Source organism: Ictidomys tridecemlineatus, chromosome X, assembly GCF_052094955.1.
Source record: "Ictidomys tridecemlineatus isolate mIctTri1 chromosome X, mIctTri1.hap1, whole genome shotgun sequence".
NCBI classification, from domain to species: Eukaryota; Metazoa; Chordata; class Mammalia; order Rodentia; family Sciuridae; genus Ictidomys; species Ictidomys tridecemlineatus.
Genome location: NC_135493.1, coordinates 57,689,735 through 57,714,832, shown reverse-complemented (window position 1 = coordinate 57,714,832; position 25,098 = coordinate 57,689,735). Strand labels below are relative to the sequence as shown.

At 39.7% G+C, this 25,098-nt stretch overlaps 2 protein-coding genes and 1 long non-coding RNA gene across 5 annotated transcripts in view; 1 reads left to right on the top strand and 2 right to left on the bottom strand.

Moving 5' to 3' along the window:
• Cenpi (centromere protein I) overlaps positions 1-3,743 on the bottom strand; it is a 76,466-nt gene extending 72,723 nt beyond the window's left edge. For 2 of the 3 annotated variants that reach the window (XM_021720462.3, XM_078034487.1), the window contains exons 1-4: positions 3,623-3,743; positions 3,285-3,450; positions 1,783-2,006; positions 777-914 (exon numbers count right to left, since the gene is read on the bottom strand). In XM_021720462.3, coding sequence (XP_021576137.2) covers positions 777-914; positions 1,783-1,993 — 349 coding nt within the window. In that variant the 5' untranslated portion in view covers positions 1,994-2,006; positions 3,285-3,450; positions 3,623-3,743. Of the gene's footprint in view, positions 1-776; positions 915-1,782; positions 2,007-3,270; positions 3,451-3,622 lie in introns of all 3 variants that reach the window. The other variant, XM_040283570.2, reaches the window with a different exon arrangement.
• Positions 3,744-3,899: 156 nt separating this feature from the next.
• On the top strand, positions 3,900-5,294 carry LOC144371625 (uncharacterized). Its single transcript, XR_013431579.1, has 2 exons — positions 3,900-4,178; positions 5,126-5,294. It is a non-coding gene; the product is annotated as an uncharacterized LOC144371625 (long non-coding RNA).
• Positions 5,295-6,956: 1,662 nt separating this feature from the next.
• On the bottom strand, positions 6,957-24,707 carry Tmem35a (transmembrane protein 35A). Its single transcript, XM_005340681.5, has 2 exons — positions 24,450-24,707; positions 6,957-8,695 (listed from the first exon to the last, which is right to left on the bottom strand). Exons 1-2 carry the CDS (start codon positions 24,567-24,569, stop codon positions 8,312-8,314), a joined length of 504 nt encoding a protein of 167 aa, XP_005340738.1. The 5' UTR covers positions 24,570-24,707; the 3' UTR covers positions 6,957-8,311.
• Positions 24,708-25,098: the final 391 nt, after the last annotated feature.

Here is a 25,098-nt window from a genome sequence, read left to right as displayed (position 1 = left end):
ACCCTGTCTCTAAATAAAATACAAAATAGGGCTGGGGACGTGGCTCAGTGGTGGAGTGCCCCTGAGATCAACCCCCGGTACCAAAAGAAAAAAAAAAGGAAAGTCTCTAATTATTCTAGGAATATTTCCTCCTCTTTAAAATGGGTATGTTTAGGGACTAAAATACCTTGCAATTCTGAATTTAGATGAGTGAAGGTTAAAAGAAATCTTTTCAAGTAAAAATAATATTGACCAGATGTTATTTCTAAGAACCCCTCCTACCCAATCCACCAATCAATAACCTGAGAACAGAAAAAGAAACATTTACACAAAAGAAAAAGCATTTTGACTGTTAAGGTCACAGGCACTAGAATGAAAGCAGTGCAAATAGAAACTTGTCCTAGATAAGTAAACCTAAAAGCAATGAAATAGACTAAGTGATCTCTAAAATTCCTTGCAGAAACATTATTTAAAATATTTTCAAAAAATAAATAAAATATTATCTATGCTTAATCAAAAAAGAAAAAAAAACTAAAAACGATTCCATGTTTGCTGACAAGATTCCACGTTTAATTTGTAAAGAGGTGATAATTGGTCATTTCAGCAATATGCAAACAGAAATTTTTGGCTCATAAAGTACTCTGAACACAAGAAAGGCTATTTTATAATCTTACCAGATTAATCTTAAGAGAATAGCAAAATAAAGAACTGCCACTGATTCTAATGAACAATCTAATTCAAAGTCTGAAAGGCAAAACCAATAGAAAACACATGACAAATGTATCCACTTGACATACCAAATTTGCCACTGAGTGCTGCATTTAATAGAATGTCAATTGCGTCTGGAGCTAACCCATTTTTCCAAGCCATATTCTCCACAGTTTTCAAGTGTTTTTCCAAGATTTTATCTTTACTTCGTGAAGTTTTAATAGGACCTTAAGAAAAGAATACTATTAAATAAGAAGCCCTTTAAATTTTTTTCAGTCCTTAACCCCAACAATTACAACTCAGCATGCACTAAAGGAATGGCTTTACAAAAAAAAAAAAAAAATCCCACCCTTGAAAGCCTTTAAAAGTCTAAAATATTTAACAGCAACAGTACTTTCAGTGACAAAAACTAAATCATGTTCTGGCCTCCTTGTTATAAATTAACTAAAAGCACTCAACTTAGACTATAGTCTCTTTAAACACTAGGACAATGGTTCTCAAAATTTACTATATATTGGAATCACCTAGGAAGCCTTTAAGAAGCCCTAATGCAGGTTGAGGATATAGATCAGTTGGTAGAGTGCTTCCCTCCCATGCATAAGGCCATGGGTTCAATCTCCAGTCCCACAAAAAATAAAAGAAGTCCTAATGCCAGGTTGCATCTTACACCAATAAAATCAGAATGTCTAAGGGCTAGAGTTGTGGCTCAGTGGTGGAACACTTGCCTGGCATGTGTGAGGCCCTGGGTTTGATCCTCAGCAGTGCATATAAACAAAGTAAAAGATTCATTGACAACTAAAAAATATTTTTAAAAAATCAGAATGTCTTAAGTGTGGATGCTAGGCATCAGTATATTTTAAATTTCTCAGGTGATCATGATGTACAGCAGTTTGGGAACCACTCCACTGGGAAAGATATTTCATTATGTGTCCATAATAATACCTAGCACACTGATGTATAGTAAATGTTCAACAAATGTAAATAAACAAAAGCATAAATGAGAAAAAAAACATGTTTTCTTTTTAAAAAATCTTAAGAAAAAAATAAGTATTTTTATCAAAATAGGACTTTCATAAGGAAATGATCTGTCTTTACCTTTTTCAAAGTATTCCAATGTTATTTGCAGAGCATCTTCAGCTTGATCATTACCATGTTCACAATCTTCCACGGTGTTGTTTTGTTTCAAGATGCTCTTTGAGTTGCTTGGTTTTGCTTTCCAAGCTGAGAGTTTGGTCTGAGAACTATTACTATCTTGTGAAGTTCTATTTTGTGCCTGGGAATTCTTGACTCTCTTTTGAGGTGACATTATTGCATATGTTCTATACAGAAACAAGTGTCAAGTTATCATTAGTCAGCCAAACAATACTTTTTTCCCAAAAAAGACAGGGGTCACATCTACCTATATTCCCACATTTAGTACTTAGTACCTGGCACATAAAAGACATTCAATAAATAAGTTGACAATAATCTAGAAAATAAAACCTACAGGTTAACTTTTTCAAAAAGCTTACCTTGACCTAAAGAGAAACTAACAACTGAAGAAGGTAACATTTATCAGCTGTGAAATTTAAGTGCCCTCTTAGAATGGCTATATCATATAAGCAAGTCCAAAACTAATGAACCTCACGTACTCTACTTTCTCCACAACTATTTTCTGTATTCCTCCTTGATTTTGCTTTTAATCATTATGTTCCCTACTTTGTCAGTGCTCAGTTAAAACTGCGTAGTTAAAAAGTCAAACTGGGAGGCAGACTAAACATTCTCAAGACAGAAACATTCTCCATTTATTAATGCATGTATTTAGTAAATAATTACTGAACACTGTCTATATGCCAAGCATAATTCTACCTACCAGGGATAAAACAATCAAGGTCCCTACATTCGTGAAACTTACACTGGAGTGAGAGGCTGGGGAAAATTAAGAATCAACCAATAACAAATAATAACGAATATACAGGGATGTGATAGAAATAGCATGGGGCGGGAATCTATTGAAATAAGTGTTCAGAGAAAGCCCTTCTGAGGTTACCTTTAAGCTGATATTTGGGTGTCAAGGAACCTACCATGTAAACCTCTAGTGAAAGAATAGTTCATACGGAGAGAAAAGGAAAACATACTAAGACCTTAAAGCAAGAAAGTGTTTTGTATGTTAATGAAATGGCAGCAACACCAGTATGGTGAGAGTGAAAGAGGCAAAGGGTGGTGAGAGTCAGAAAGGCAGCCAGGGAGTACACTGGGTCTTGTAGGCCAGCAATAAGGAGTTTGGATTTTCCCACAGGGAAAGGAGGACAGAGGTGGTTAGAGGAGGGAGCAATATCCAATTTGTGTTTTAAGACCATTTTATCTGCAGTATGGAGGCTAAAATGTTAGGGGTCAAAGAGCAGCAAGACCACTTAAAGGATCTTGGAGAAGTCCAGAAGATGATGGAAAAAGACTGGATTCAGTATATGTTGTGAAGGTAGATTGGACAGGCTGTGACAAAAGAATGAAATGTAAGAAAAAGAAAGAGGAAAACCAAGAATGAATTCTAAATTTTTGACTTCAAATAGGGAAAAGTAAGAGAATTATTGTAATGACACTTACTCAATCCCACCTACCTAGAACAGATGCCAAAACAGTAGAGTAACAAATATGTCCAATCCAGTGGAACTGTCCAACTTGGAGTTGTTTCCTAGAGTCCTAAGAAAGAAAGCAGGGAAGCAGCTTCTGACCCCATGGAGTGAACCGTTCCAGTGCTTGCCAAGGAGCACTCACTCTCACAACCTGCCAAAGCAGAGAGCCAAATTGTCAAAGTCAACACCCATTAGGCAAATTCCTGAGCTGGAAGAAAACTCTATCCCAGTTATCCTTCACAGTGCAGTACCGCCCTCAGAGGTTGAAATATTCCCCTCGCTCTCAGAGGTCCCATTTCGTAAGGTGTTTAAAAGTTCCTCACCTGAAACACTAGTCAGCCCCCAAGCTCCGGAGTCTGAAAGCCGCCTTCTGGATTCAAAGCGCGGGCCGCGCCCCGCGCATGCGCTTCCGCGGAGATCCGGCGGCGACTGGGCAGAGTGACGTGCTCTGCTGGAGCCTGATTGGTTGGAATGCAGCTCTATGGCGGGAGTCGGCGCGCGCAGACAATGACGCAGACCCAATTACCCAGAGCAGTTTGCCCCACCTACCTAAGCCGGGGGAGCGCAGGGAGTGGGCCGTTCCTGCTGGAGTTAGCTCATTGGCTAGTGTTCTCACTTTTCTAATAATGTTCGCGTTCGTCATTTTGCGTAGAACCAGTAACTGGTGTCAAGATTGTTAAATTTAACATGATCGATTATAGTGTTTATTTTGCCCAGATTGACCCCAAATATCAATTTGAATCTGTAGGAAAATGTGAAACCGCAAACTTCACTGTAAAGGCGGCTTCTCCCATGCTGAGAGTTTTCAGTCGCTCTCCTCCTGAAGCTAGGGAGCTGAAAGGAAAAAACGACGTTCTGCCCTCCTTTTACCTAGGATAGGTATGGATAACCTCCCACGTTTTCTGGAAACTTGTATCCTAAACCAGATGTTGAACCACCTTCAAGGTTGCAGATTGTGGGCTGTAGCAAGTATATGCCTAACCTTGAATCCATTGACCTTAAACTCGCTAAAATATTAACAATGGCTTAGTCTGAGACCTGATTTAATTTCTTTTTAAACTAGGAATAAGAGAACTATAAACCTGGTGTGGTGGTGCATAACGGTTAGGCCAGCAACTGGGGAAGCTAAGGCAGGAAAATGGCAAGTTTGAGTCCAGTCTCAGCAACTAAACCAGACCCTATCTAAAAAAAAAAAAAAAAGACTAGAGCGATGGTTCACGCCTGTAGCCTGTACACCTAGCGACTGCTGAAGCTGAGGCAGGAGGATCAGAAGTTAGAGGCCAACCTGGGAAATTTAGCGGAAGCCCTAAGAAACTTAGGGACACCCAGTCTCAAAATAAAAAATAAAGAGCTAGGAATGTAGCTCAGTGGCAAAGCACCCCTAGGTTTGATCCCTGGTATGGAAAATAAATAGATGCTTTTTTTTTTTTTTTGGAGTCTGGGGTTGCCAGATGTGGTGGTGCACACCTGTAATCCTATGAACTAGGGAGCCTGAGGCAGGAGAATTGCAAGTTGAAGGCCAGCCTCAGCAATTTAATGAGACCTTGTCTCAAAACATAAAGGGGGTTGGGGGTGTAACTTAGTGATTAAGTGCCCCTGGGTTTAATCCCCACTACCAAAAAAGGGGGTCTGGGGTTGTAGCCCAGTGGTAAAGTGCACCTGGATGCTGAGAGCCACAGCCGAGTTGGAATGGCCCCTGGCATTTTGCCAGAAGTAATGGTTGAGAGGCGAGTCATTAAGATGATGAAAATTAAGTTAAGCTGTCTATAATTGCTGTGACTGGATGATGCTGGATTGAAACAGGCTGTGTATTCAATTGTATACAGACCCCTGCTGTCCGCCTGAGGTGCTGGCTACTTTGGAGTTCTCCCAGGGATTCCTGGGGAGTTCGCATTGGTTGGTGAAGTTCCGGTTGGTGTGTGGTGTGTCCCGGAGAAGGCCGCAGCATGGGTGGCGTTTGGGGGGAGTTCGGAAATAAAGTTTATTCCTGCTTGAGTGGCTCGTGATTTGTGCCCAGCCAGACTGCGGCACCTGGGTTCAATCCTCAATGCCTTTATATAAATAAATAAATAAGCCGGTCATGGCACGCATGCCTGTAATCAAAGCCAGCCTCAGCAATTTAGCTGAGGCCCTAAGCAACTCAGTGAGACTCCGTTTCTAAATAAAATATAAAAAGGGTTGAGGATATGGCTCAGTGGTTAAGTGCCCCTAGGTTCAAATCCTGGTACAAAAAATAAATAAATGAAAATTTTTTTAAAAAATAGAGGAAAGCTATAAATGTAATGGTACTCCCTGATTTGAGGCCAAAACATAATGTAGGTGGAAACTTTGCAATCTTAGAGAAAAATGAATAATCAAAGGTTAAGATAATGTATTTGAAATGACTACTTATGTCTGGGATCGGTGGTGCATGCCTGTAATCCCATCGGTAGGGAGGCTGAGGCAGGAGGATGGCAAGTTCAAAGCCAGCCTCAACAACAGCGAGGCACTAAGCAACTCACTGAGACCCTGTCTCTTAAATAAAATACAAAAAGGGCTGGGGATATGGCTCAGTACTCAAGTGCCCTTGAGTTCAATCCCTGCCCCTCCATAAAAGGAAAAAAGAAATGACTATTTACCACATCTTATTTTTATGTGGTTTTCAGAGTAGTTTGACAAACTCTTATTTAGTCATGCATGAAAATAGAGACTGTGCAATTTTTCTATGATAGCTACTCTTTAGTAAAACTGAAATTTTGTCATTTTTCATGCATTTGATCATTTCATAGCCTCAAATAAAGGTACATTGGAAAAGATTTTAAGATTTTGACACCTATTTATTTATTTGCAGTATTGGGGATTGAATCCAGGAGTACTCTCCCACTAAGCTACATCCCAACCCTTTTTACTTTTTATTTTGAGGTAAAGTCTTGCTAAGTTACCCAGGCTACTTGAACTTTCAATCCTCCTGACTCATCCTCCTGAATCACTGGAATTACAGGTGTGCACCACCATGCCCAGCAACCTTTTTCCTTTTATTTTTTTAAGCCCATGAAACTGGTGCCCTAAGCAATGAAATAACTTGCCTAACATGACAAATTTTGGGCACTGCAAAACTTAGACCTCTCTATGGACATGTACATAGTGAGACAGTACTTCATATTTATTTAATAAACCTTCAATTTTCTCTGAAATAATTTACCTTCCCTTGGCATCAACTAATAAAGAACTCCCAAACCTGGACATTGTATTGAGATCCTAACTACAACTTTCTGTCTTACATGCATTCAAAAAAAAAGTGAGGGACCAGGTACTTAGGAGGCTGAAGCAGGAGAATCCCAAGTTTGAAACCAGCCTGGGCAACTTAGCAAGATCTAGTCTGAAAATAAAATAGAAAAGGCTGGGGGTGTAACTCAGTAGTAGAGTGCTTGCCTAGCATGTGCAAGGCCCGGGTTGAATCCCCAGTACTGCCAAAAAAAAAAGTTACTAGGGAACTTATAAGGAATTAGCAAACTGGCCTTGGCAACTTCATTAGTGTATTAAGTGATCATACTTATACTTTCTCTTTCTTCTCCTCCTTCATTCAGACCAAAAATATCAACAACAAAAAAGCCTGAATCCTTTTAAATACCCTTTCTTTTCATATGTTCAGTATTTATCCAGACAATTTCCTCCAAATTTCAAAATTTTTTTTTTTATTTTGAAAGAATGAGAGAAATAAGACAGAGGTATCAATTACCAAGAACAATGACACTGAAGAAAATACAATAGGTACTCTCCCCACACACAACCCCCCACCCCTTTTCCCATCCCTGGCACAATAATACTAAAACCATCAAAGCACATTTAACAAGGAGAAACAGCAGTATGTGATGAAGGAAGCAAATTTCCATACTGCTCAATCCAACTAACCCATGTCAAATGTCCTTCCCCCAGCTAAACTCCACCTACTGGAATGATAAAAAAGTGTAGGGAAGACAACTCTGGGGGTGATTTGAACTCTGCTTACACTGGCAAAGTTCAGTGAAGAATCAATAGGGGTAGTAAATCTGTTTGGCAGGGAAACAGGATACAGCTTCTCTGTCAATTTTCAGAGACACTTTCAGAGAATAGCTAATGTTTGAGATTCCGATTTCTAACAAGACCAATGCCTGCTCCCTCAACCACAACAGTGGAGCAGCTGCCAAATCCTGGTTAGCTACTAAGAATAGTGGAAGTGAGGCAGCTGTGAGCTTAAGAAAATCCGAAGATGTCTAGTAACAAGATTACTGTTTCAATTTTTAAATGTTAGTAAAAGAACTTAGTAGATTGGGCTTGAACAAAGGCAAGGTGAAACGTCCTATTTTATCACTTGAAGAATAGACCATCAATTGACTGCATGTATCCTTCGTTTAAATTAAACTCAATATGAAGTATTTAAAACTTAACTATTGAAGCAAAGGCTAATTAATTAATTTTACACATAACTCAGTGTTTCAAATTAAAGGAATTTTCCCCTAAAGTGGTGAGTTTAAGTTTTCAGCTTTATCTAGAGAACATACCATCCCCACCAGGGAATAGGTCACTTGTTTTATACCAAAAATGGAATTCTCTTTTTAGGAAATTTGTTTTATTCTATCTTTACTGGAATCAATTTATAAAGGGAAGGATACCTGTGCAGGATTAGTTCAAGATCAGAGCCTTCTCCACATGTGGGTGTGTGTACACACACAGTAGTTCAATACATTTCCCCACACATAATCTCACAGTCACATGCTTGCTGGAGTCCATCTCACAAATACACTTCAATAGTAGCCGTATACATGTACATGCAGCAAGATGTGAGCATTGCCCCAGAGTGATTACAGGTGGTGCACAAATGTCAATGTGGGGAGGTCATTTTAGAGTACAATGTACACAAGCCAATTAACTTGCAGATTATATTTTCCATTTTCCCCAAGATAAATAAATCAAATGAAAAATACACACTGACATCTTCCTGGGTGTCATGGAGGCAACTGCCTGGAAGGTCCACTTTTTGCACTTCCACTTTCCTATGACACCTTCACTTTGCCCTGAGGGGCCTTTTCATATAAGGAGGGTTGATCCTCAGCATTCTCAGGCAAGGGCTTCTTCTCAGAAGACCGATCTTCAGGCTTGCGGGCAATCAGTAGGCGGCAAGTGAGCAGAATTCCAAACACCAGAGCATGGGCATAGCGTTTGAGAGGATCACCAACCAGCTGGTGAAAGAAGAGCACAGCCAACACCAACAAGAGTAGGAAGAAGTTGGCCACATCTTTGGGACGCCCAGGCACAAGGGTCATGACAATGCCGCAGGCTACTTCAAGGGCACCGATGCTTTTTCGGAGGAGAATGGAATTGATGCCCATTTTCTTCAGCAGAGGGAGAGCTCGAACATAGCTCTTGTAAGCACGTTTCTAGAATGGGAATGTCATAAGAAAAACACTGTGTTAACCATGACTAACATTCAAATGAAGAAAAACAAACAGGGGCCTCCTTCCCTATCATGGCACTTACACACCAGCCAAGGAAATCCCATTTTTCATTTTGTCCCCTGAATAAAAGCCTTATAATTAAGAAAAAAGCAAGCAATCTGTTATGCTCCCTGTGATTTAAAACTTAGTAATAGTACTACTATGGTGTGAATATTTTTGTCCTCCCCAAATTCATGTTGAAATCCTAAACCACAAGATCATGGTATTAGTACATAGAGCCTTTGGGATTTAATAAGGCTGTGGGGTGAAGTCCTTATAAATGGGATAATGCCTTTATAAAAGAGGTCCCAGAGAGTGCTGTCTTGCCCCTTATACCATGTAAGGACACAGCTAGAAGTCACCAAAATGAATGTCCTCAACAGATACCAAATCTGCTGGCACCTTGACCTTGGACTTCCCTGACTCTAGAACCATGAGAAATAAGTTTCTGTTGTTTATGGTATTTTGTTACAGTAGTTTGAATGGACTAAGACTTGCATGAAATGTCATAAAGCAAAGAATTTGGCTTCATAATTTTAAAAAGTTGTCAATTATAAATTATAATCATTGGGTTGAGGATGTAGCTTAGTGGTAGAGTGCTTGCCAGTACAAGGTACTGGATTCAATTCCTAACGCTGCTAAAAAGAAATCATAAGTGGGTTGGGGTTGTGGCTCAGTGGTAGAGCACTTGCCTAGTATGTGTAAGGCACTGAGTTCAATTCTCAACACTGCATATAAATAAATTAAAATAAACTTAATTTTTAAAGGGGAGCTCATTTATATTTAAAAAAAGAAATTATAAGCATTAAGGATTTAAAAGAAAATTCACTGGGCCTATAAAAACTGCTATGTGTTAGCCACATCCACATTTCCTAGGGTCTGCCTTATACAAACACAGATGCACATGAATGAATACCAAAAAATAAAAAAAAATAAAACAAGGCAAGGCATGGTATGATAAAGCTTCTTTAAGTTGTACTTCCCTAGGGCTGGGGTTGTGGCTCAGTGGTAGCGCTTTTGCTTGGCATTTTGTAAGGCCCTGGGTTTGATCCTCAGCACCACATAAAAAGAAATAAGTAAAATAAAAAAATATATAAAAAAGTTGTACTTCCCTAATTTGGCATTTATGATACTTCCAAAAAGAACTGAACTGGATTTTACATTTGTGGAATCTATAAAAATTGCTGTGCAAATAGAGAAATAAAAATGTATGTAAATATTAGCTCCTTATATATCTTAATATAATAAGACAAAAATCATTCCACTGTTCATTGAAATAAACTTTAGACATTTACAAGATAATACTTTTGTTAGCTTAATTCAAATACTTATTGAACACCTACTTTGGTATGTGCATTGAAGATACAGAGAGAACTAAGGCAGGATCAGGAAGCTCTCAGTCTAGTGGGGGGTGGATATGTAAATGACATTATTATAGCAGCATGTTTAATTGATGTCTGTACAAGGTCCAATGGCAACCCAAAAGGAAACGTTATAGGACAGAAGAAGGAGTCACTAGATATATTACAAAATAATAGAATTATATAGATTTTAGGGTAATAGGTCATTCATAGTTTTCACTATTCAGATTGGCATAATCCTCATTTGGGAGTATATTGATGCCATTTTTATCAAGTGGCTTACTAGTTTGGTCCACTGCTTTATTTTTCATTAAAAAAATCTACTCACTGACCCAGTATTTATTGTCTCCCTGTGCTAGGCACTGTATTAAGTATTCTGGATACAGACATCAATCATTCAAAGGGCACTGCCATCCTGAAGCTTAAAGTTTACAAGGGAAAAAGTAGATATGTAAAAGCATAAATGGAATAAAATGTTGTGAGTGCTGAATAAAATTATGTATTGGGTACAGAGGAAGCACATCAGAGAGTGGTCAAATCTCCCTAGATGATGACAGAAAATTGAGAGTTAAATCTTCAAAGAAGAGTAGGCATTTGCAAGATCAATACAGGAAGGGCTTTGCAGACAGAGAAAGCTGGATGAGAAAAGGCCCCTAAAGCACAAAATAGACTGGTTTGTTGCAAACACTTCCTGAGTTTAGCATAGATTGGGGGAGGAAAGGAAGAGAGGTGAGATGTAAAACAGAAGAAATAGATATGAATTGGGTCATGAAAAATGGTGTCTGGCTGGGTGGGGTGGCACACGCCTGTAATCCCAGCGGCTCAGAAGGCTGAGACAGTAGGATGGCAAGTTCAAAGCCAGCCTCAGCAATTTAGCAAGGTGCTAAGCAACTCAGTGAGACCCTGTCTCTAAATAAAATACAAAATAGGGCTGGGGATGTGGCTCAGTGGCCAAGTGCCTCTGAGTTCAGTCCCTGGTACCAAAAACAAAAACAAAAAAGAATGGTGTTTGTTTTTGTGTTATGGAGCTTTAGACTTTGTTCTATAAGCCAGGGGGAGTAACGTAATCAATTTGCTTTATTAAGGAAGGTTCTTCTGGAAATAGAATGAAGAATGGATTGTGAGAGAGATACTTGGAAACAAAGAGATCATCAGGTAGAGACCTGGACTAGCATAATGACATTGAAGATAGAAAAAAAAGTTAAGAATACTTTGATATACCCAAAGGACTTAAAATCAGTGTACTATAGTGACATAGCCACACCAATGTTTATAGCAGCTGAATTCACAATAGCTAAACTGTGGAACCAATCTAGATGCCCATCAATAGATGAATTGATAAAGAAACTGTGGAATATTACTCAGCATTAAAAGAGAATAAAATTGTGGCATTTTCAGGTGAATGGATTGAATTGGAGAATATTATGCTTAGCGAAATAAGCCAGTCCCTAAAAACTAAAGGTCAAATGTTTTCACTGATTAGTGGATACTGATCTACAATGGTGGGGGGGGGAGAGAATGGAGGATCTTTGGATTGGGCAAAAGGAAGATTGGGGAAAGGTTATAAGGATAGGAAAGATGGTGGAATGAGATGGACATCATTACCCTAGGTACATGGATGGTTACATGAATAGTATGTCTTTACACTGTGTACAACCAGAATTGAAATGTTGTGCTCCATTCGTGCATGATGAATTGAAATGCATTCTGCTGTCATGTACAACTAAGTAGAACAGATTTTTTAAAAGATTTTAAAAAGAATACTTTGAAAGCAAAATCAACAGAACTTGGCGTCTTATTGGTTGTAGCCACTGAAGAAAAGAGTCAAGAAAGATTCTGAGGTCTTTGGTGTGGATGCCTGGGTAAACAGGTGTTACCATTTTCCAAACATGAGAAAATATTGGGAGAGATGAGAGTAGGAGGACTAAAAGAAACTTGATTTGGGGTTTTTGAATCAAGATACCTTTAAAAGCACCCAAGTGGAGATGATTTGTAGGCAGCTCAATTAGAGAAGTCTGGGCTAATGATCAAGCATGGATAGTCATCAGTATGCCCAAGGAGGGTATATACAATTCTGTGACAGACATTTAAGATATGGGAAGGAAAAGAGAGTCCACAAAGCACACAGAACAAAGTTATGATCAAAAAAGTGAGAGGAAAATCAGGAGAGAGAATCTCAGACACCAAGAGGAGTTTGTTGTTGTTGTTGTTTTTGTATCAGGTATTGGACTCAGGGGTGCTTAACCAGTGAGCCATATTCCCGGCCCTTTTTTATATTTCATTTTGAGACAGGGTTTCACACTGAGTTGCTAAGAGCCTCACTAAATTGTTTAGACTGGCTTTGAACTCATAATCCTTCTGCCTCAACCTCCCAAATCACTGGGATTACAGACATGTACCACTGCACCCGGCCCCAAAAGGAGTTTTAAGAGGAGACTAATGGGGCTGGGGTTGTGACTCAGTGGCAAGAGTGCTTGCCTAGCATGAGTGAGGCACTGGGTTCAATTCTCAGTACCTCATATAAATAAATAAAACAAACGTTCATTAACAGCTAAAAAAAAATTAAAAGAAGAGACTAATGGGTTTGTGGGTGTAACTCAGTGATAGAGCATGTGCGTGAGTTTCTTTTAATCCCCAGTGTGCATGTGAATGCCCTCTACACTCATACACAAAAGGCAGCAGATGGGCTGGGGATATAGCTCAGTTGATAAGAGTACTTGCCTCGAATGCACAAGGCCCTGGGTTCAATCCTCAGCACTAGTTAGGGGGGAGGCAAAAAAAAGCACCAGATGTCATACAATTACAATCAGCCCTTCATACCTACAGGTTCCACCTCTATGGATTCAACCAACTGCAAATAAAAAGTGTTTTTAAAAATTAAATCTGGCTGGGCATGGTAGTGCATTCCTGTAATCTCAGCAGCTTGGGAGGCTAAGACAGGAAGGTCGGAAGTTGAAGGCCAGGATCAGTAATTTAGTGAGATCCTAAGCAACTCAGTCTCTAAATAAAATAATGAAATATTTTTAAAAGGATGGGGATGTGGCTCAGTGGTTTAGTGCCTCTGGGTTCAATCCCCAGCACAAAAAAAAAAAAAAAAAAAAAGAAAGAAAGAAAAAGAAAAAGACTGATGGCTTAGTGGCGGGGAAAAAAGCATGAGAATAGACCCAAGTAAACTTGACTTCCAATTTCAATTGCACCACTTTCTTTTTTATTTGTTCTTTTCAGATATACATGACAGCAGAGTGTATTTTGACATATTATACAACATGGAGTATAACTTATTCTAATTGGTGCGCCACTTTATTTTCTTTTTCTTTTGGTCCTGGGAATTGAACCTAGGGCTATTTAACCACTAAGCCACATCCCCAGCTTTTTTTATTTTTTATTTTGACACAGTGTCTCATTAAGTTGCTTAGGGCCTTGCTAAGTTGCTGAGCCTGACCTTGAACTTGTGGTCTTCCTGTCTCAGCCTTCTTGCTGGGATTACAGGCATGTGCCACTGCTCTTGGCTCAACTCTGCCACTTTCTAGTGGGATGTTCATGAGTAACTTATTTGACCTCTATGTCTCATTTTCCTGACCAGGTTGGGGACAAAGGCAAAGAAAGTAAGTCTACTTTCCTTGGTGAAAAATTTAAGGGATTACCAAAAACACTCATTAATCAAGATAAATAATATCTGTAATGAATAAGATATAAAAATTTTAAATAGATAAAAATGTGGTATATATACATAATGGAATATTACTCAGCAATAAAAAAGAATAAAATCATGACATTTGCAGGTTAATGGATGGAGTTAGAGAAGATAATGCTAAGTGAAGTTAGCCAATCCCAAAAAAACAAATGCCAAATGTTTTCTTTGATATAAGGAGGCTGATTCATAGTGGGATAGGGAGCGGTAGCATGGGAGGAATAGATGAACTCTAGATAGGACCGAGGGGTTGAAGGGGAAGGGAGAGGGCATGGGGTTATTAATGATGGTGGAATGTGATGATCATTATTATCCAAAGTACAGGTATAGAAGACACAAATGGGTGTGAATATACTTTGTATACAAACAGAGGTATGAAAAATTGTGCTCTATATGTGTAATAAGAATTGTAATGCATTCCACTGTCATATATAAATAGAAATATTTTTTTAAAAATAAATAAAGGTAGGCTCTGACTCTTAATTTACCTGACCTTGCCTCACTTAACTATCCCTAATCTCCTATCAGAGACCATCCCTATTTAAAATTTAAACTCATCTTGATCCCTACCTGATCCTGAGCACACAAAGAAATACAAAATGTTAGCTGTTCTTCCCCTCTCTTTCTCGTTGTTTTTTTTTTTTTTTTTTTTTTTTTTTGTACCAGGGATTGACCCCAAGAGTGTTTAACCACTGAACCCCAGCCCGTTTTATATTTTGAGACATGGTCTTGCTAAGTTGCTTAGGGCCTCACTAATTTGCTGAGTCTGGTTTTTAATTTGTGATTCTCTTACCTTAGCCTCCTGAGTTGCTGAGATTACAGGCATGCACCACTATATATCCAGCTCTCTCTTTTCTTTATTAGATTAAATCAGGGATTTTTCAGAGAGAAATGAGGAAAGAGATTGACCAGTAGGTAAAATCTAGGCTGAGTACAGCCAAGCCCATGTGGAGCAGAACTGAGCCGAGGGTCAGAGGTGATGGTTAGAGGCTTACCCCTTTCTTCTGTTAGCATGAATACACCACCTGCCTATGACCTCCTCCTCTGCAGGCAGCTGATGGTAGCAAGGAGACATTGGGAAAAGAAATATAGACCAAACAGACCTTCTCAACACTTTGTGTGAGTGTGTGTGTGTGTGTGTGTGTGTGTGTGTGTGTGTGTGTTGCTGAGGATCAAACCCAGGGCCTTGAGCATGCAAGGCAAGCACTCTACCAATTGAGCTATATCCCCAGCTCCTTAACACTTTTTAATTTTTTTATATTTATTTTTTAGTTGTAGTTGGACACAATACCTTTATTTTTTTAAATTTATTTTTATGTGGTACTGAGGATTGAACCCAGGGCCTCGCACGTGCTAGGCAAGCGCTCCACATATGGCTGAGCCACAACTACAGCCCAACACTTTTTTTGATGTGTTTTTTTACTTGTTCTAATCAGTTATACATGATAGTAGAACGCATTTTGATCCATTGTACACAAATGGAGCACAACTTTTCATTTCTCTGGCTGTACATGATGTAGAGTCGCACCACATGTGCAGTCATACATGTACCTAGGATATCTTTAACATTTTTTTAAATATGTATTTTAGTTATAGGTGGACACAATACCTTTATTTTATTTATTTGTATGTGGTGCTGAGGATGGAACACAGTGCCTCACACATGCTAGGCAAGCGCTGTACCGCTGAGCCACAACCCAGCCCCTTAACACTTTTAAGTAAGGGCCATTTCTAATTAGCAACATAAAGTTTCTCAAGAGGCAACTTCTAAATCCTAAGTGTAAGCTTCTTATTGATGAATACAGGAAGCAAGATGGGTTTTTCCAGTTAGTTCTGAGCTAAGACTTCCAAATGCTAGCTGAATGGCTTCTGGGAACTCTCTCTTTCTAGCTAGTGTTAACCACTTATTTAAGAATAGATCCTTGCCAAGCATTATGGCCTATGCCTATAATCCCAGAAGCTCAGGAGGCTGAGGCAGGAGGATCACAAGTTCGAGGCCAGCCTCAGCTACTTAGTAAGGTTCTAAGCAACTTAGCAAGACCCTGGGTCAAAATAAAAAATAAAAAGGGCTGGGGATGTGGCTCAGTGGTTTAAGAAGTGTTCCTGGGTTCAATCCCAGGTACCAAAAAATAGATTCTTATCTATAATGTAGTGCAATCTATAGCCTGGGTCCAAATTTCAGATGTTAAAATCAAGTGCCTATGAATTCCAAGATCTTTTTTCCCTCAAGATATTTTTTGTCTCAATTTGGTGTAACTCTATATTCCTTTTTTTAACTATTTTTAGTTTTAGGTGGACACAATATCTTCATTTTATTTTTATGTGGTGCTGAGAATCGAATCCAGTGTCTCATGCATGGTAGGTGAGCACTCTACCACTGAGCCACAACCCCAGCCTCCCCACCTTTTTTTTTTCTTTTTTTTTTTTTTTAGCTCACTTTTCTTTTTGGGGAATACTTAGGTTTGATCCCAGGGGCACTTAACCACTGAGCCACATCCCCAGCCCTTTTTTTAATATTTTATTTTGTGACAGGGACTTACTAAGTTGCTTAGGGCCTCACGAAGTTACTGATTGATCCTGGATTTAAACTTGCAATCCTCCTGCCTCAGCCCCCCAAATTTCTAGGATTATAGGCATACACCACCCTAACCAGCCATTTAGCTAACCTGTTAAACTGCAGCTGTGGATATTATTTTTTTAATATTTATTATTTTTTAGTTGTAGTTGGACACAATACCTTTATTTCACTTATTTATTTTTATGTGGTGCTGAGGATCGAATCCAAGGTCCCACACGTGTGAGGCGAGTGCTCTACCACTGAGCTACAACCCCAGCCCATGTGGATATTTTTATGCACTTGTTGCCTCTTTCTTTCCTCTTTTTCTAAAGAGAAAACTGTATGTAAATAAGTCATTTATCAAGTCTTTAGTTTAAAGCTGAGTAGGTATAGATAAGATCTATTTTCTAGAACTCCAAAGAGGTAATGTGTAGTTTGTTAGAGATGGAACTGAGTTTGAATGGCTTTTTTTTTTCTTTTTGGTACCAGGGATTGAACCCATGGGTGTTTAACCACTGAGCCACATCTCCAGCCCTTATTTATTTATTTATTTTTTATTTTGCGACAGGGTCTTTGTGAGTTGCTTAGGGCCTTGCTGATTGCTGAGGCTGGCTTTGAACTTGTGATCCTCCTGCCTCAGACTCTAGAGCCAGCCAGTGGGATTACAAGCGTGTAACACTGTGTTTGACTCTTGGCTGGCTCTTGACATTGTAGGAAGTTCTTTATTCTTTCTCTTGTGGAATAACATAGAGACATCAAAAGAATCCTACTATTCCAAGCCCCATTATTATAGCTTGGTCCAGGCCACCTCATTTCTAACAATAGAAGGGTCAGTCTTGAATCTATGGTAACTAGGTCTTTAAAGACTTTAATTGTATTGATAGTAAAAATAAAGAGAGTTGACCCATTTGTTTTCCAAAAAGGGTCTTGCAATTCACTTTATTAGGTCTGTTTCTTTCCACTGAATTGAGGCAGACCCTGAAACCATAGTTTCCCTATAAGGGAAAGAATCAGGAAAGAGAAGGGTTTAGTCAATGTTTCTAATCCCCCAGTCAAAGGTAATCATCCAGCAATATCCTTGGACCAGTTTTATTTTTCCCCCAGGGGGCAGGAGGTGGGGTGTACCAGGGATTGAACCCAGGGACACTTTACTACTGAGCTACATGCCAAGCCCTTTTTATTTTTTATGTTGAGAAATTTTTATGTTTAGGGTCTTGCTAAATTGCCCAAGCTGGTTTTGAATTTGCAATCTTCCTGCCTCAGTCTCCTGAGTCGCTGGGATTACAGGCCTGTGCCATTATGCCCAGCTCACCAATATTCTTAAAAATGATCTAAATTCCAATTTTGGTTTTACCCCTAATTGCTTGGAAAAAAATACCATGTATTTTATTACCTCAGTTTCCCTTTTTTAATTGAAAAGAGCATTTGGGAAATTTAGTTAAAGAATCACAGTGTACACATTTTATCATTAATGAACCACCCAACTAGAAATCCATATATTTGCAAGTCATGGTAATTTCAATAATAATAGTGATGAATCAAGCAGGTCCATTTTTTTTTTTAAAGAGAGAGTGAGAGAGGAGAGAGAGAGAGAATTTTTAATATTTATTTTTTAGTTCTCAGCGGACACAACATCTTTGTTGGTATGTGGTGCTGAGGATCGAACCTGGGCCGCACGCATGCCAGGCAAGCGCGCTACGGCTTGAGCCACATCCCCAGCCCCCAAGCAGGTCCATTCTTGTGGTATGAGGACATATGATTCAGACATGAGCCAAAAGTATAGGGAGCCTTTCCTTAGTCATACCCCTTTTTCCCTTTTGTCATTTATTCCTCACCCCAGGGGCCATGATCTCAAATTAATGACATTAAACCTTGAAAAGCTGAAAACTGTCAAATAACATTCATCTTTGATTATAATTAATAACAGACCTAAGCCAGCTAACACGACAAAATGGGGGAAAAGGGCAAGTGATTTGATCCACTTTAGGTCACTTATGCCAATTAGGTGAAAGAAAAAAATAGTTGGGCAAATAAACTGTATAATATACTTATATAAACTTCAAAAATAGGTAAAACTAATTTATGTCATTAGAAGTCAGGATAGTAATTACCCTTGGGAGAGAAGTAACTGGAATCATCTGTGAGGGGCGTAGCAAGGGTGCTACTCAGTGCTTGCTCTCTTTTTTTAAAATGGTCCTGGGGATTGAACCCAGGGATTTTTACCATTGAAGTACATCCCCATTCCTTTTTATTTTTGAGACAGGTTCTTACTAAGTTGCTGAGGGTCTGGCTAAGTTACTGAGACTGGCCTACAATTTGTGATCCTCTTGACTCAGCCTCCTGAATTTCTGGGATTATAGGCATGTGCCATGGCGCCAGACTCAATACCATTTCTTGTCTTTGATGTCTGGTTACATGGGAGTATCCTGAAAATTCCTTGCGCGTGTCTTGGTATAAATGTTATACTTCAATAAAATTTACAGGGGAAAAACAGTATGAGAGCAGAAGAGGGCACTCACAAAAAATACATTTTGTCTAAAAATCTCAGCCTGGTTGCTATCTTGGACCATAAAGCCGACATAAGTGCTGCGAAATTTACTGACTCATGTATGATTTTCCTGAATTTCTGTTAAAAAAAAACCTGTGACATATATTGTTGTTTAAATGTAATAAAAAGCTCATCACCTGTTCCATTGCCAAATATCCATATGAATGATAAACAGTTTTAGAGCAATTCTACTTTCTATTGCCATTTAGTGCCCACCTTAAGAGGAAGCTGAAAAGCTTGGTCCTACTAACCATAGGGGATCCTTTCTACATTACATCTTAGGATAGAAAAGTCTGGTTTCAGGCTGGGGTTGTGGCTCGGTGGTAGAGTGCTTGCCTAGCACATGTGATCCTCAGCACCACATAAAAATGAAGTAAAGATATTGTGTTCACCTACAAATATATATACACACACACACACACACACACACACACATACACATATATATTACAAAAGTCTGGCTTCTACTGTCAAAGGTCGCTGTGAAACAAACTAAACTATTGGCCAAGCTACACATCTACAAGCTCTCTGACATAAACTCCATTGTGTAGATTAACTTGTGATGGCTAGCTGTGATAACTAAGTACAATCACTTCCTATCTCAGGGTCTCAGTTTCCTCTCTAAGGAAATAAACATTTGGTACAGAGAGCAGACTAAGCACCAGTGAATGACTACCTTATTATATTAAATATTAAATATGATTAAGTTCATTAAATATGAACATTAAATAAGCTGCCTGAACATTTTGGGTGTGTATCCCCAGGGTTCACAAATGGGAGGACAGATAACTAAATAACTAAATCAACCAAATCAACAAACCTCTACTATGAGGAGATTCAAAAAATCTAAGATGTGTCTCATTATCCTCAGGGCCAAAATTTTTTGGTTTCATTTTGACAGAATTTTGGTGTTTTCTTGTCATTCCACATTTGGCTCCCTGTGCTGACAGGATAAAAGCACTGCTACAAAAAGCTGAATATCAAACTTAATTCAAATTAACCATTCATGTGTTAATCACTGCATAGGAAACTGCCTAGCAGCACCTGTAAGTACTGTCTTCCAGTTCAAGTAAACTAATGAAGGCATTTAGTTAAAGGAGTAGCAAATCATGTTGGATTCACGTAGGATTTAGAGTACTCTATAATACTTGCTTATTCTGGAGGAGGTATGAGACAACACATGCCAAATGGGCTATTCAGAGATGCATCTGCAAGTTCCACATGGGATCCACTGTGCATTACCCAGCAGTAAGTAGATTTTTTAGTACTAGCTGGTCATATAATTTTGTTTACCAGGGCACACAAAAATAGCATATTTTTCTTCTAAATGCTTGATTTCAGTCCCTTAAACAGACCATTCAATTAGTTAGAAATCCACTGCATAAAATATAATAAATTATCATCATCACCTCATGCAGAGCATTTCTCTCTCTCTCTCTCTCTCTCTCTCTCTCTCTCTCTCTCTTTCTTTCTTTCTTTCTTTCTTTCTTTCATTCTTCTTTCTTTCTTCTTTCCTGAGAATCAAACCCAGGTTCTCATGCATGCTGGGCAAGGGCCAAACCACTGAGTTACATCACTAGCCCTCAGCATTTCTTGAACATCTACTACAGCAAACACTGTAAAGGATACTTTCTTTTTAAAAATATTTTTAGATGTATAGACCTTTATTTTATTCATTTCCTTATATATGGTGCTGTGAATCGAATCCAGTGCCTCACACATACTAGGCAAGTGCTCTACCATTGAGCCACAGCCTCAGCCCCTGTATAAAATACTTTCATAAGCAATCTCTGTTCATATTTACAACCTTTTGAGATATTTATTATTATACCCATTTTATAAATAAGGAAACACCAAAATGCCAGGACACAAACCCAAGCCTGTATGAATCCAAAGCCTGCATTCTTGGGCTGGGAATGTAGCTTAGTGGTAGAGTATTTGCCTTTCATGTGTAAGGCCTTAGGTGTGATCTCCAGTACTTAAAACAACAACAACCACACACACACACACACACATACACACACACAAAAAAAAACTGTACTTTTTCCTCTGATCTTTTCTGGCATCTCCAGTCAAGACGGGGGGGGGGGGTCATAATAATTTATCTATTCCGTTTTTAGCAGTGATTCTCCATGGAGGAAATAACACCTAAGCATAACACTAATGGTTTTAGAACAAGAAAAAAATTGTCAGAGAAGTAAAAACAAAACATCTAAATTTGAAAAATTGGTTCTAAAGTAAAAATAAAACAAAATCCAAAAATATAGATTGAGGAATTGAACTGGTACAAAAAAAAAGGGAGGCAGAACATACCAGTTATTTTCAAGAATCAGTTGTAGGTTCTGGCCTCCAAAAAAAAAATCCAATAATTTTAAACACCAATGACCCCTCCACTGGGAGTATTGGCTCGTGAACTTGGTTTCTAATCTCTGCTCCAACAACAGCTTACCCTATGACCTTGGATAAGTCATTAAACTTGCTGTGCTTCAGTTTATTCATCAGTAAAATAAGAATAGCTAATAAAATGAATCTATCTCACAGAGCTGTTTTAAAAACCAAATCATCTTAAAAGCAATAATAGCTACAACAGCATTTTAAGATCTTATGAGAAATGCCACTGCAGTCAATACATGACTAACCCCATCAATGCAGAGGAATCACTCATAAATGGAAAACAGAAAATTCCAGATAATCATCCAATCTGATCTAGGCTTGGGGTTCTTAGGGACTATTGACCTCTTCTAAAAAACAATAAATAGCTCCTGAACTGCATAATCAAGAGAAAATCAAAGAAATCTGAGGGGGGGGTGACCAATTAAGGTCTTTTTTTTTTTTGGTGTGTGTGTGTGTGTGTGTGTGTGTGTGTGTGTGTAGTGCTAGTGATTGAACCCAGGGCTTTGTGCATGTGAGGCGAGCACTCTACCAACTGAACTATATCCCCAGCCCTACAATGACTCTCTTATTCATCATCCATTATATGTGTGTATGTGTATATATACACATATATATACATATACAAAAATATGTATGTATATATATATATACACATATATGTGTATATATATACATACAAAAAACTGTACTTTTGTGTGTGTATATATATACACATACACACACACTTCTATATATATACACAGATACACATATATATGTGTATATGTGTGTATGTATATCTACACACAAACACACATTGAGTGCCTTCTTTGTACTAGAATTAAATCTCCCCCTTTTCCTATGGGCTTAAGAATAAAGCTGGGCCAAGCCTAGGCACTATGCAGTGGGTCTATCCCAGAGAGCCATCTCTATCCTGATGCTCAGTACAGGAAAGGACCCTGAAAAAGGGCAGTCTCAAAATCCTCTTCAAAGCTTCATACCACAGTGACATCTACCTCCCAGTTAGATGTAGTCTTTCCATTCCTTCCAGATGCTCATAAGCACAGAAGCATAGATGTGAATACACACACACACACACACACACACACACATACACACACACACACACACAGTGGTTCCACTCTACTATTTTAGATTATAATTATTTAAATATGTTCCCACATATGACATGAAATCTTCATGTTTGTTTCTTCTTTCTTTCATTAGGTTGCAATAGACAGCTCTACTCCCTAGGAACAAGCCTACTGTAAACCCATGTGTGGCTGGTCCTCCTCATGAGCTCCTGCCAAGCTGGTAGGAAGCTTCCCGGTGACTCCATCTTAGTTGGATTGTCTGCAGAGCCTAACACTGTACTTAGGGTACAGCTTTGGGGGCCTTTAAAGCAGCTAGCTGAGCAAGGTATGGAGATCAGGATTTATACTGAAGAAGGGTACAATTTCCCTAAGACAGGGAAAGCCTTAAAATACTATGGTGCACACACACAAATACATAAATATATGTACATATGAAGAGTAAAGCAAGAACACATTCATTTATTTATAATATAACATTAAACTACTATAACCAAGACAAAAATATAGTGACATTTCCCCTGCACCCTCTCCATCTGCCCCAATCTTTTCAAACCCTTTGGTGGCTTCTGCTACCTCACCCCCCCCACACACACACACACCAGACTGCCTTAGATACTCATTTTGACCTGATTTCAATTCCATCTGGTCAAACATGCTGGGCGGAGGGGAGGGGGGAAAGGAGAAGGATATTAGGATTTGCCACTGGGGCTAGACCTAAGCCCTGAGTTCCAGCCACCCTCCCCCACCCCAGGTTGATCCTGTGGTTAAGAAGAAATGGAAAGCTCTAGCTCAAACCCTGAGACAGAAACCAGAGCTGCCTGCAAACATTTTCTGAGCATCTATAATTTGCCAGTGTCCATCCATTTGCAGTTCACGTTGAGGGGCCCTGGAAAGCTCTGCATTGGGCTCCAGGAGAGTGATTAATTCATCTCAACGTGTGAAGCTATTTCTCTCAGCATCAGCCCTAACAGGGAGTCCCTCTTGCCTCTTTTCTGTCTCCCTTCTGTTCCTCCCCTAAGCTCATTTCCTTCTTGACCTTGAGAGCCCAGTAATGTGCTCCCTCCCATTACTGGCAGTCTGGCAAAGGCTTGGAGAAGCAGGTGCCCTTCATCTGGGGCGGGGAAATGAAGAGGTAAAGTGACAGGGGGAGAGGCAACCAACCGAAAGTGCTGGAAACATTCTTGCTACCTCCTAGTACTCCACAACATAAAAGCAAGTCCTCATCACACCCAACTGAGGAAAGCAGCCCAGCCCCCAGGTTGCAGAGATGTTTTGGCCAGTCACCTTCAGTGATTCCAACTCTGCAGAGGGGAAAACCTGCAGAGGGCCTGGCCCCAGGCATTCATTGGAGGAAAGATGGGATTATGAACTGTTTTGCAGGAGAGAAAAGGCAGACTTTGCAGATTAGCCTACATTAAAAAACAAAATAAAATATCTAGCTCTCTCTTAGGAGAAGGGCAGAAGCAGGAGCTCAATGACCTTTATTTGGGCCAAGACTGCTTTGTCTTAAGGATCCAAATACGTGCAGGGGAGCTAGAGGAATACTATCAGCTCTGTGCCTGGGGTGAAGAATATCTACCTAGCCAGCCCCTACAAATTGCTCCTTTTAGTAACCCATTCTTCCCAGCTCTCCCCCTCTTCCTTCTTTGTTCCTCCCTAAAATAAATAAACTCTCCGGCTTCTTAAACTCTTAGCTCGGAGGTTAGGAATCAGACTTGCAGACTGGTGCCCTGGACTTTGGGTGTGTGCTGGAAAGAGGGAAGGACTCCTGCCAATGACAGGTGTTACACCGGGCTCAGCCTTCTGGTTTACTTGGGGTTGGGGGGTACTCGCTGGTCAGCCCCTCCCCCCACTGATATTCAGTGGTTCCAAAACAGTTGCTCCCAGTATAGCCCACGAATGAAATCGCTCTTGTCCAACTGCTCCTCCCAAGCTGCAAAGTTGTTGGGGAGAAAGGAAGATCCAGGGTGGGGGTAGAGGTTAAGGGGATGGGACTAGAGACAGAGAAAGAAGGGGAGAGGTACCAGAAATCCCATGGGGGTGCGCTCCTCATCGCCCGTTTGCCTCACTTACCATCTCACTGTAGGCATCCTTGCTGAGCCTGGGGGTCAACTTGATAGTCCCCATGAAAACAAAGAAGAGTCCCAGGGCCACTGAGAGGGCCACAATAGTTACGGTTCTGGGGGATGCCATAAGGTCACCAAAGCAGGTCCCAACTAATCCTTCTGCTTTGCTCACCCGTCGGTCTAAGGCGCAGGCAGTTAGCACAGGGAGAGCTAGAGGGACGCTGCGGAGGCAGCAGGCAGCCAGAATGACAAAGAGAGAGGAGGGAGCTCGAGAGAAAAATTGAGAGATCGAGATTCAACCACTCTCACTACAACAATCGCTGGGTCCTAATGCCCTACGCTTGCATCTCACAGGCCAAAAAGATAGTCTGAAAATTAAAGGAAGCCCCAAACTGAGGCGGGGAGTTCAAGTTTTTAATGGAGAGAAAGTAGCGTTATGCCTCAAGTTCTGTCACTGAACATCCCCTGGAATGAAGAATTAAGGAAGACTTCCTACCAGGCTACTTTTTATTTCCCCTCCCACCATTCTTCTTTAGTTATTCACCCCCTTTTTCTACCGCTGTCTTTTTCTTCTTTTCCCTTAATCAAAACGTTAGTCCTCAAAGAGTCACTGGTGTCTGAAGTGGGTAACACTGTACAATAAAAGTGCAAAGTTG